The 12,943-nt window shown below is 42.0% G+C and overlaps 1 protein-coding gene across 4 annotated transcripts in view; it reads left to right on the top strand.

Moving 5' to 3' along the window:
- The window catches only part of prkdc (protein kinase, DNA-activated, catalytic subunit), a 77,797-nt gene that overhangs the window by 50,893 nt on the left and 13,961 nt on the right, over positions 1–12,943 (top strand). For all 4 annotated transcript variants that reach the window (XM_054766435.1, XM_054766436.1, XM_054766437.1 and 1 more), the window contains exons 72-85: positions 5,989–6,172; positions 6,263–6,423; positions 6,518–6,729; positions 7,465–7,552; positions 7,698–7,841; positions 8,264–8,471; positions 8,598–8,665; positions 8,928–9,148; positions 9,272–9,364; positions 9,624–9,713; positions 9,847–9,918; positions 10,004–10,205; positions 12,259–12,447; positions 12,511–12,650. In XM_054766435.1, the coding sequence (XP_054622410.1) occupies positions 5,989–6,172; positions 6,263–6,423; positions 6,518–6,729; positions 7,465–7,552; positions 7,698–7,841; positions 8,264–8,471; positions 8,598–8,665; positions 8,928–9,148; positions 9,272–9,364; positions 9,624–9,713; positions 9,847–9,918; positions 10,004–10,205; positions 12,259–12,447; positions 12,511–12,650 (2,072 nt within the window). The remainder of the gene's footprint in view (positions 1–5,988; positions 6,173–6,262; positions 6,424–6,517; positions 6,730–7,464; positions 7,553–7,697; positions 7,842–8,263; positions 8,472–8,597; positions 8,666–8,927; positions 9,149–9,271; positions 9,365–9,623; positions 9,714–9,846; positions 9,919–10,003; positions 10,206–12,258; positions 12,448–12,510; positions 12,651–12,943) is intronic.

Raw genomic sequence — 12,943 nt, 5'->3', positions numbered from 1 at the left:
CCTGCGCCACCCTGGTCGAGAATATAGGTTTATTCTTTTCGTATTTAGTCAGTGGATAAACAGAATCAAACTGACTACAATTTTCCGAGGGGTTGGTATTGTTCATTACATCAATAAGACAAGTGTTAGTAAGTACAGATGGTACGACCTGTAACAGAGGCCGTGGGCCCATGCACACAACACAATCATAATGAGTAACGTTTGCTGCTTGCTCGACCATCAATAACCAGTTATTATTTATACTTGACACCCCTGTGGTCGCCCTGAACCACTCATCTACGTTCGTTATTAGAGATACTATTATACCAGCTGTGCGAGTATAATTACTTAAGATAGGGTCGTCTGTTTGTGCCATGGTTGTATTTTCGCAAACAATTATAGGAAAATATGGATCTGCTCCAGAGGAATAAGCCCATAGTAGAAATGCCCAACACGATGTGTTGAAGATGCTTGCTAGAGGTGTGTCGTAGGGATTCAGTTTACTTGAACCACAGGCAAATGTCATTGTGAGCATGGTTCCTTTCTTTTGTACTAGTAATATTTATATGTAATTTCACCAAATCTACACATTGTGCCCATGATCTTCCTGTTTCGGCCATACATTTCTTTAATCTATTTTTGATTGTGCCATTCATTCTCTCCACTAACCCTGCACTTTGCGGATGGTACCCACAGTGTCGTTTTAGATCGATATGGAAGGCTTTTCCAATATTGTCTACTATTTGATTGACAAAATGAGTACCATTGTCACTATAGATTTTTTCAGGTATACCGTATCTGGGTATGATGTCTTTACACAATGCTTTGGCTACTGTAAGTGCATCTGGATGTTTTGTGGGAAAAATCTCAACCCATTTTGAGAATGAATCTATTATTACCAGGCAGAACTTCTTGCCTTCGCTTGGACTCAGTTCAATAAAGTCCATATGGATATGTTGAAAGGGGTAATCTGGTTTTGGGAATTGTCCTCTCTTAGGTCGTATATTACCTTGTGAATTATGCCGCGCACATATGAGGCATGCCCTACAAAAATTTTTTGAATAAGAATTAAATCCATATGTTGTATAAATGGTGTTTACTAATCCCACCATCCATATGTTGTATAAATGGTGTTTACTAATCCCACCATCCCTCCTGTTGAGACATGGGATGTCCCATGACTCACTAATGCAGCCCATTTGTACAAATTTTTTGGAAGGATGGGTTTATCTTCAGGTCAGAAGTAAATTCCGTCTTTTAAGTGAGCGTTTTTGCGTAACCACATATCAAGTTCCTGTTTAGGAGATTGTTGTTGCATCTCCCGCAAAGTGTCAGCAGCCAAGGGTGAGATTTGCTGTTGCTGCAAGTTCAAAACTTGTATGTCACCATTAGCGGCTTGTTTGGCTATGTTATCAGCAAAGGCATTGCCTTGAGACACAACATCTGTTCCGTTCGTGTGAGCAGCACACTTGCAAATGGCCAATTGTTTTGGTAATTGGATAGCTGCCAGTAGATTAGTCAACAATTGGGCATGTGTAACAGGCTTTCCTGTGGAGGTCACCATGCCTCTGTTTTTCCAGTACATAGCAAAGGTATGTGTTGTAGCCAAGGCATATTGGCTGTCTGTGTAAATCGTGGCGGTTTGATCCTTCATCAATGTGCATGCTGTGGTTAACGCAATGATTTCCGCTGCTTGAGCAGAGAAGTGTGAGGGCAATGCTTCTGCTTTCAGGACTTGATCTGTGGTTACCACTGCATATCTTGTTCTTGTTTTGCCTAGGTCATCTTTCCGTGACGACCCATCTACAAATAATACGTGTCCTGTTGACAACGGGGTATCTGATAAATCAGGTCTACCTTTAGAGTTTTGTTCAGCAAGTGACTGACAATCATGAGGAACACCATCTTCCTCAGTAGGTATAAGCGTTGCTGGATTCAAGGCTGTGCATCATTCTATCGTCAAATGTGGTTGGGACAACAGATTAGCCATGCATGACAGATGTCGTGCAGGGGAGAGAAAGGTCATTTTGGTTTGTAATAACAGTGCAGATACAGCATGTGGCACCTTTAGGGTTAAAGGGTGAAATAGTACCACTTCTGCACTTGAGGTAACAGCCAAGGATGCAGCAATCACTGCTCTTACACAATGAGGCATTGCACATGCCACTGCATCTAATTTGGTAGAATAATAGGCTACAGGTCTCAATTTAGTTCCATGCATTTGGGCCAACATTGATGTCATAAAATGGCCTTTACAATCTACCATTTGGATGAAAGTCTTTTTATAATCTGGCAAAGCTAGAGTAGTTGTGCTCACCAGAGCTTGTTTAAGTTTACAAAAGGCTTCTTCAGCCTCAGGGGTCCAGGTCAGGGCGTCAGACATCTTAAGTTGTTCTGAGTACATCAGCTGCTGCAGTGGGGCTGCTATTTCAGAGTAATTTGGTACCCATTGTCGGCAGTAATTCGTGAGTCCTAAAGAGGACATCATTTGTTTCTTTGTTTGGGGTTTAGGTGCTTGCAAAATGGTTGTTTTTCTGTCTTCTAAAATAGTACGTCCCCCTGCACTCAGCTGATGACCGAGATACTTGACGTGTTCTTTACAGAATTGCAATTTCGCTCTACTGACCTTATGCCCTTCTTCAGCCAAATGTTTTAGCATTGCAAGTGTGTCAATTTCACAATCAAGTTTTGTTTTTGATGCGATTAAAATGTCATCTACATAAGTTAAAACTTGGCTACCTTCACAATAACCTTGGGGCAATCTTGTATACATATATTTTTTTTGCCCTGAAAGGTAAATGCAAACCAAAATTGGCTGTCTTTATGTACTGGAATGGAGAAGAATGCGTTACTGACGTCGATAACAGTGAACCAAGTACTATCTGGATCTAATGAATTTAACAACGTGTGTGGGTCTGCCACACAAGGGGCTCGCTGTACAACCGCATTGTTTACTGCAATTAAATCTTGTATCATGCGCCAGCCTGTAGAGGGTGGCGCCTTTTTTACGGGAAAAATGGGAGTGTTCACGGGTGAGTCTGGACACTCTACCAATACTCCTTGCTCATTGGCCGGTGCAAAGTTTCCTTTCACCTGGTTCCAAGCACTTCCCAAAAGAGCCATCCACGCTTGTTGGCTCTCTTGGCCATTCAGGTGGTAGGCTCTTCTCAAATCTTCCATTTGTGCAATACATTCCTCTACATCCTCTTTTGGTGAGGTTATGCCTTCGACTGCCTTTTTAACATCCTCACTTGTCCATGTTCTAAACACTCTTACAACTGGATCTTGATTGTATTCACCCGCTCTTGGATTTGGTAGTTCGATCAATGGACATAAATCATCCGTTGCTACATCCCTCATCCCAGATACTGGGCCACATGCACTTTTTACCCAGGTCTCAGACTGAGGGGTAGCAAGGGGTGATATAAGTGTCTGCGGGGGAGGCGATAACAGGCCTCCTTCTGCTCCTATTACCATTGCTTTTGTCCAATTCCCTACAGGACCCTGTGTTCTGGTGTAAGGTCGTGTCGGAGCGCTGGGTGTGGACATTTTAGCAGCAGCAGAGGGAGTGTAGACCGGCGGTCTATCCTCCTCTGGTGCTGAAGGTGGCTGCTGTAAAAGCTGTCTTGCCTCACTATATGGTCCTACATACTCGTCATCTTCTTTCCTGTGAAACATTACCTTTGCCTTTTCCTGACTTGCTTCTAACTTTGCCTCTAACCTTTTAATTCTTTCCTCAACATTCTGTTGCTCCTGTCTTACTTTCTCTTGCCTTTCTCTTTCCTCTTTCTCCTGCTCTTGCCTTTCAACTTCCTTCTTTTCCTCTGATGTTTTATCCTTTACCAAAAGCTCCTCCAGTTTTTCTGCCACTTTGTTTGCACTGTCGGCGTTTCCTAAACCTTCAAAATTTTTTCTAACCTCTTCCTTGCACTCATCAAACTTCACTTTGAACTTCTGGGCATTTTTCTGCATTTAAAAAGCGTATTGCCAGAAGTTCAGGTTTGGGTGCTTCATCGGCATAATCTGCTAGTGTGTTCCAAACCCAGGCTCTGTCACTGCCGGCATTGGGCTTCAGCTCCATCATCAAAAAAAATATAATAATTGGCACAAAGCTTCAAAGTACAATCTCTCCTCATCAGGAGGCAAATAGTGCCCTTGTCTTTATATTATCTCTAATTTTTTGTTGTAGGTCTTGTAATCCTACAGTTAACAGTTTACCATTAAAACCATACTATTTTATCCAATAGTAAAATGGTTTTACCGCATCCAAATCCTATTTTTCTACAAACATCCAATCTTTGCAGTCTAATTTATCGAGACATTGTTGCTTACTTTTACTTTGGGATTTACCCATTTTTGCAAATTTGGTCCCAGTTATTATGGTAACTCCTAGGGAGTTCTAATAACTGGGGATGTTCTTCAGTGAGGTGGTGAATTGGCTTATGTGGTAATCGTCAAGCTTCTACCCCGGTGAGGGCGGACGATTCTTGCCTGTGCTTCCACAAAAGTCACCACGTAAGGTCTCACTGTTTTGGTATGGAGTTTGGGTTCCTAGTGGTTCCTTTACTCCCACACACACTCACATTCATACACTCTTCTAATACGTGATCCTCTTAAACGTATTAGGTTAACATGTTAACTACTTTTGCCAGAGGTCTCCCGCAACGACCTTGTATTTGACGCGTGTTCAATTCTTCTGCACGGAGTTAACTGGTCTTAGTTTACCTGATAGAGTCTAGAATTGTCAGGGTTTTACACTTTGGCACACTGGCCCTTTACTCTTTGGCACACTGGCCTTGGCACACTGGCCCACACACACCTTTTGATCAAAAGGCTACTCACTCGTCTTTATGTCCCGATGTCCCCGTCATCCATCCGACTCCAGTCCAAGAGGAGAAACCAGTCCCGAAAAGGGTGATAATGCTGTGGCCACAGTCTTACCTGGGTCTCACTCGAGTGCTGGAATCGTCAGGAATATTGGGATCCGGCTCGAAGGACCAAGTTAATGTCAGGTTCAAACACCAAACATTATGTCACCAACTGTGAAAGAAGACACAAAGACGTGAGTACAGTTTTACTTGCAAGGAGAGTGATCAGAGACTGCTCAGTTACAATCCTCCAACCCACTCTGAGTCAGCCTCTGTCTCGTTGCCCTTTTATTTTGCTTTGGGTATGCCCTAGTTACATGCAGTTTCAACCGCTAAAGGGAGGGAACATTCTTGGCGCCGGTTGAAACTGATTCTTCTGCTCACACTATCAACCAGAGACAGGGCGTCCTGTCTCCACTCTGCAAAGCAACTGATTCACACATCCTGCAGCGAGACGTCTGGCCTTGATACTTTACTGCTGCACACACACACATTTTATTCAGCACAGCAATTTGGATAATATTGTATAAAAAGCATAAATGTATGTACATTTTCCCAACATTCCCCAAAATGGCCGTGTCAGTAAGCTAGCTAATTTGTAAAAGCAGATTTTTTTTCCATTTAAGGCCATTTTAAAGCCATTTAACAATTATAAAGCATTAATAGTGTTTCAAATATTACAATTCAGCTGCTCTTATTATATTTCTTGAATGATTTTATATTAAACAAGCTAGGAAAATGTTGCTATTGGTCTTTTAGCCTTAAAATTGCTATGGGAATGCCGGACAGTGCATATTTGTCACAATAGCACAAATGCTAATAAGCCACTAAAAGAAGTTACTGTTTGTATTACTTTGAATGAATATATGTCAAGTACATTAGTGGTATTAAGTACTGTGGTATTTTCAAATAAGGAATACATTTACCATGACTGACCGATAACATATATGTAACATCACACATCTTTTGACATTAATTAGTAGTATTTTCTGGGGGAAAAAAAGTGTTCTATGTCTGGTCTGGTTCTGAACTAGGTCTGTGGTATCACCATTTTCCTTTTAGCACAAATACACCTGGGTTTTTTGTTTACTTTTGTTTTTGCATGTGAAGGTGTTAAGTTTTAGTGATGTTTTCCCTGCAGGAAGTGGAAGTGGGGTTACAGATGCGAGCGCTGGCGTTACTGTGTGACGGCACCAGAAAGGCTGATGAAGAGCTGGAGACCTCGACACAGCAACATGTGGAAACGAGCAGCATTGTGGAAACATACATGTCTTTAGCTGATTTCTGTGACAAACTGCTGCGACATGCGGATCAGGGCGACACCAGTGAGTTGTGTTTTTTGTTTTTGTTTTTTTTTTAATTAATTTACTCCTGTTCCATACAAAATAGCTGTTTTGTGTTGAATGTTGTTGCAGGAAGTCAGTTCCCAGACCTGTCGGCACTGCCAGTACATGTAGTGGGGAGCATGCTAAAGGCACTGAAAATGAACTCGGAGGAGGCTCGTCTGAAGTTCCCTCGTTTGCTACAAATCATTGAGTTGTATCCTTCTGAGACGCTGGACCTCATGACAAAGGAGGTTTGTGTGATAGGAGTGTAATCTCCTAAAAACAAAGTCAAAAACCAAAGATGCACCTGTTGAGTGGTAAAATGTGTGGTTTGTTTGCATGTAGCTGACGTTGGTCCCCTGTTGGATGCTGATTGGTTGGATCAGTCAGATGGTGGCCCTTTTGGACAAGCCTGAAGCTGTGGCCGTGCAGCATTGTGTCGAGCAGATAGCCGAATGTTACCCTCAGGCTCTGGTTTACGCTTTAATGATCAGCAGCGAGAGTTATCACTTTGAGGATTCGGCGACTGGATACCGGCAGCAGGAGTTTGTCAACAGGTAATATAACAACAAATCACACAACATGATGCCCACTTGCACTAAAGAGATCGACTGCAAGTTGCTGCAAAAAAAATTTATATAGATGATCATTTCGGATTTTCACTGACACAATACAGGGCGTCCCAAAAAAAACGTATACACACTTTAAATAACAGGCAGGAAGAAATTGACATCAGATTGTTTTATACAGAACAGGAAAGAAAGTATTTGATCGTGCAGCACACGACACGAGTAGCGCACTCACCAGGGGGTAGCGCGTCCCTCCTCACTGAGACAAAGAGACTGAATGACTGACAGGAGGGTACGCTCACTCCGTTCATTCCGCTATAGAACCAATACGCCCAATATGTGTTGAGACAGATGCACAGACTGGAATACAAGAGGATTCCAGCCTGTTTGGTAACGAGAGAGAGGAGTGGAGGAAAACAAACACGCATGCACATATCAATTGACTTTGTTTTTATTTATCGTGCGGTTAATTGATTTGATTATCGTGACAGGCCTAGCTCTGAGTGTCCGTCTGAGACACAGCTGCAGATGTCCGCTAGAGATATGCATGCCATAAAGAGAGACAGCGTCGTGTTGTGTTGCAAACAGTCCCTTTTTAAAATCTAAACATAAAATAAGATATTTGAAACTTTTGAGTTGAAAAATGTGTTCTGCAGCCAAACCAGTTGACAAGCAGTGTTTCAGAGAGCTGTTTCTAATAGTGTACTGCATTTGTATCACTAGGATCATGAGCATGCTGGATAAAGGAGGAGCTGTGAAGAACTTTGTGGATGCACTGCAGCAGCTTACAAATCCTGAAATGATTTTTAGGGTAAGTTCCCCTCTTTTTCTTCTATCCATTTGCTGGACCACTTGTCCCCATGAGGGTTGCGGGTAGGCAGCTGTCTTGAGGCCTCTTTTTCTTCTTTTTTCTTTTTTAATTATCGTCTGGTTTTTTTGTCGCTTGGTCCTTGCAGGATTGGTGGGAAAATGTAAAAAATGAAATGGAAAAAACAGACTTCGACAGGGAGAAAATGATGGACTTGTACAACGAGATGCACTCTTCACTCGGGGATTGCAAAAGAGACGGCCATGGGATGTTTCGCAAGAAGTTTATCCAAGTTTGTAATTTATTTCTTTCCTTTTATCTTGGAAACTATATGCTAGTGTATTTGCATTAAAAAAAGTTATAGACAGTGATTTTCTAACTTTAGAATGATTTTAAAGGATATCTACAGAATGTTAAGTACTTGTGTAAGTACTTGTGTTAAGTACTTATTTCTAATTGTTATTGTCTAATTACTCATTTACCACTTTTGTCTTTTAGGTAACTTAGATTCTGGGCAATTATATACACAATATAGTAAATGTATTACAAAGGATCAATGTATCCCACTTTTAGTATGTTATTCCTACATTATTATGATTATTATATAATTTAATATAAATATATTATGGATGATAATATGCCATTTGTAAATGTGGTTGAAAATCTGCACCCCTGTAAGAGCCACGGAGCATCATGATGGTATTTATTCCACAGAAATTTGCAAAAGCTGTGCAGAGTTTGCTGGGAGATAAAGGCACCAAGCTGTTTGAGAAAAGGAGAGACAAAAGCTTTATCCGTAAGGTGGATGATCTGGCAGGGTCCATGCGAGGATACCAGAAGGAACCCGGGAACCTCAAGGAGTATTCACCCTGGCTGAGTGCATTCCAGGCGGACGCGTTCAAGAACGAGCTGGAGATCCCCGGTCAGTCCAACAAAATGCTATTGTATATAAAAAATATATACAATTCCGGTATATTATTTGAAAATGAATGGTTTCTTTTTGTTGTGGTTCCTATGTTGTAACTTGTTGCCTGTGTTTGTCTTTTAGGTCAGTATGATGGCAGATCTAAACCTTTACCGGAATATCACGCCAAAATAACAGGCTTTGACGAGAGGGTAAGTATTTATTAAGTCAAAAATAATACACAATTTAGTCATGTGCCTGAGAAGATAGAGTCTTAACATAAAGACTAGATGCAGCTCACTTTGCACTGTATATTCTTTATATTATAATTGATATTGACTTATCTAAAAATGATCTGAGCTGTGTGTACCACTTTTGTTGCCGCTGCTTTTTCCTCTTTACCATCACTGGTACCCTACTGATGTGTTGTTAGCGGCATTCCACTGTAAACCCATGTGAATTTATGCCCCGCAGGTCAAGGTGATGTCGTCCCTTCGCCGTCCTAAACGTCTGATCATCCGTGGGGACGACGAGCGCGACCACCCTTTCCTGGTAAAGGGCGGAGAGGACCTCCGCCAGGACCAGCGCATCCAGCAGCTTTTTGTCGTCATGAACATTTTGCTGAACCAAGACGCCGCCTGTGCGAACAGGGGTCTGCAGCTTCGCACCTACCAAGTCATCCCCATCAACTCACGGTACCGGATACTCTATTGGCGCACACCAATGTTGTACAATGTATTTCTTGTTCAACTCTGGGTATGTAATCACACTATATTGATGCAATATAACATAATACTTTCTCCTTTTTATGTTTACAGAATTGGTCTGATTGAATGGATGGAGAACACATGCACCCTTAAGGAATTTCTTTCAGCCACCATGACTGAAGAGGAATCCCGAAGGGCATTCAGGTCATTGTTTTTTCCAATAAATGTACAAAGGGATTTTTATTTTAAATGTACAATTAGATTACGATAAGGAATCCAAATATGTTGTGCAACATCCTAATATTGCCAATACACAGCAAGCAAGCATGTATGCTAATAAAACATAGATGGCATGATGCTATAATCACAACATTTTAGAAAGACCTGAGATATTATTTAAATATATTAAATATTTTATGCTTTGAATTTTTTTTTTTATGTCGTGCTCTTTTCCTGTTTGAAGGTGTGCTGACGTCTACAACAAGTGGCTGTCCACCTTTGCGCCACCAAAATCGGATATCCCCACCACAAAACTCTATGTTCTGTCTTACATGTAAGTCCCTCATGAGCTTGTTCATGTTTCTCCATAAACTACTCTCCGCTCATCATGTTTTTACAATATTTAAAACCATCCTTCAGTACAGTGTCGTACTACTACAGTACTGCTGTGTTTTATTGTTCGGCAGCAAAGCCAAACGCGCTGACACCATCAGTAACTTTTCCAAAGTGTTGCAGCATGTTCCCGGTGATCTCCTGAAGTAAGTGTCGTCTCTGGATTAGGACGTGATCATTGTGGGCGTGGCATTTGGATTAAAATACAGTATATCTTTGTTTTATTTTCAGGAGAGCTTTCCTAAAGATGTGCAACAGTCCAGAGGCTTTTCTTTCCTTGCGCTCGCACTTCATCAGCTCTCACGCTTTGCTGTGCGTCAGCCATTGGGTGCTCGGCATCGGCGACCGCCATCTCTCCAACTTCATGATCAACACGGAAACGGGGGGCATGATTGGCATAGACTTTGGTCATGCATTCGGGTCAGCTACACAGGTAGAATACTGCAATACTACAACTGTACTTGCGTCACTCGGGCTGCCAACTAAGAACACCACATTCTTGCACAAACTACTGTACTGTACATCTAGCTTTGTTGCTTTAGTGACGTGTTGCCAGTCAGTCTACAGACTTGGGGCGGTGGCTTACAAATATTGACACAAACATGCACATGTGCACCTTAGCCAACTTGCTCCACCACAGTTTTAGAACATACTGCACAGTATAAAGTCATATGTATAGTCTTTTTCACTAGTGATGGAAAACGCTACTCCTTTTACTGACTCGACTTCTTGGTCAGTTCTCGAGTCTGTCTTTACCTGGTGCAACTTGTAGCACATAAACTCCAGTGCATAAACTTCCTTCTTCAGGAACACCTTTGATACTTTGTTGTAAATGTCTGATCACCTGCTGGTGAGCTTGGGTATATAATCCTCCATCTTGGCAGCCAAATCAATTCATTCAACAAAATAAATGTAAACCTAGCTCTAAGTAGCACTGCTGTTTTTGTATGTCAATAAACTTTCAAAAAAAATGATGGCTTCTCCGCTACGGAAGAATGGCAGTGACAAGCACCTTCCAGCTCACGCACGCCCTCTTCAGGATGACACGAGTACTGCAAGTGCATCCTATGTGACATTTCTTTTTTATTGTCCGATTAGCAGGAATAATGAAGTCACACTTACATTAAAGACATTACACGGGCTGTGGAATTATTATTGGCGATGTGATTCAACTCAAGAGTGCACTCATCGCTAGGCAAGGCTTGTGCACTAAGCCAAGAAGAGACTCACGTGGCAGCCTTATGAGGTTTCTGCCCTGTCGTTAATCAGGAAATATGTAACTTCAGCGACTTGAGAAAATGTTAAACGATTGGAATCATACAGAAAATGCATCTATATACAGTTCAATTGTCACATTTTCATTTTTGCCACAAGTTGCACCTGTGAGTTAGTGAAACGTGAGTCTTTGTTGAGGACACGTGATTCCGTGAAACTATTCTTCATCTAACCGTCAGTCAGTGAAACCCATGAGTCGGTTAAACTCGAGTCTTCTTCAACTCGCGAGTTAGTGAAATTTGGCTCTTTGTCGAGTACCCTCGTGAGTCACTAAAACTTGTTTATTGAGCGCCTGTGAGTCAGTGAAACTTGGGTCTTTGTTGAGCGCCTGTGAGTCAGTGAAACCTGAGTCCTTGTCTAGTACCCCCGTGAGTCACTAAAACTTGTCTTCATCAACCCATGAGTCAGTGAAACTCGAGTCTTTGTCAAACACTAACGATTCAGTTAAACTTGAGTTTTCCTGAACCCATAAGTCAGTGAAACTCAAGTCTTTGAGCACCTGTGAGTCAGTGAAACTCAAGTCTTCATCAGCTCGTGAGTTGGTCAAACCCGAATTTTTGCCGGGTACGTACGTGACTCACTAAAACTCAAGTCTTCGTCAAGAACCCGTGAGTCGGTAAAACTTGAGTCTTCATCAACCAGTCAGTGAAACTCAGAGTCTGTGATGCAGGAAGCTGAAATGTGAGTTGTTTTGAGGCAAGGACCAGATTTGTGTCTTTTTTTGAATGACTTGTTCATGAAGGGCACGTCTGTATTTTCCACTGTCGTCGTAATAAAACTGTAAATAGCAGGACATATACGAGTACAGTCAGCAGGATTATACAATAAACACACAACTGATCTCTACATCTTTTTGTCGGGGGTGCATGAGCCATGGGAGAACCCATTCAAGCTTGGTGAGGATCTGGATATAAATCTGGATGATGGCCTAAAACTGGAGCATATTGCAGTACTGTACATTCAGTGGCTTGGCTTGTTGAGCTTCTTACCATGCCCAAGAGTTTAAAGTAAAACCTTTTACAGTGGAACACGCTTATGTCCACGCCCCTCGGACTGGCTGACTGATGTCGTAAATGGTTGTCGACATAACAGAAACCAAAAGTAGCCATTGCATGCACATTTACGTACGTGAGACTTTGTCCACAATGGGTGGAGATAAAGGATATTAGTTTGTTGCATTGAGTGATTTGTGTGGTCATTCTTCCTCCCAGTTTCTCCCCGTCCCTGAGCTCATGCCTTTCCGGCTGACCAGACAGTTTTTGAATCTGATGCAACCCTTGAAGGAGTCGGGTTTAATCCAGAGCGTCATGGTGCACTCCCTCCGAGCATACAGGAACGAGCCGGACTTGCTGCTCAACACCATGGATGTTTTTGTCAAGGAACCGTCACTGGACTGGAAGGTACGCGTGTCTAAGCACTGCTTTGTTTCCCCTCCATCACTGCAATGTTTGCTCTCAACACAGAACTTTGAGATGAAACAACTAAAGAAGGGCGGCACCTGGACGGAGAGTGTGAACACCAAAGAAATCAACTGGTATCCTCTGCAGAAGGTGAACTTTGCCAGACGAAAGCTAGAGGGGGCAAATCCGGCCACTATAACCAGGTATGATCCAATCACAACACTTCGGTGTGTATCGCACGTTTCCTCTTTTTCAGTCCAACCTCGTGTGTGCGACTGTCCAGTTATGTTTGCGTCATGTTTCGTTGCCAGTTTACTTTCGCTTTAAAAGCGGCTACCTTTCTGCCCTGAAAGAGCTTAAAAATGATAGGGTAACGATGCAAAGCAATGATATCATCACAGTGGCCATTATTGATCATAAATGTGGTTTTACTTGACCAATTTTAGTCAGTGTCCAAACGTTTGAAGCATATACTAAGACGTTATATATAGTTCAA

This window comes from Dunckerocampus dactyliophorus, chromosome 21 (genome assembly GCF_027744805.1).
Source record: "Dunckerocampus dactyliophorus isolate RoL2022-P2 chromosome 21, RoL_Ddac_1.1, whole genome shotgun sequence".
Taxonomy (NCBI): Eukaryota; Metazoa; Chordata; class Actinopteri; order Syngnathiformes; family Syngnathidae; genus Dunckerocampus; species Dunckerocampus dactyliophorus.
Note: the sequence above shows the minus strand (reverse complement) of the source record. Positions and strands in the feature narration are given on the sequence as shown.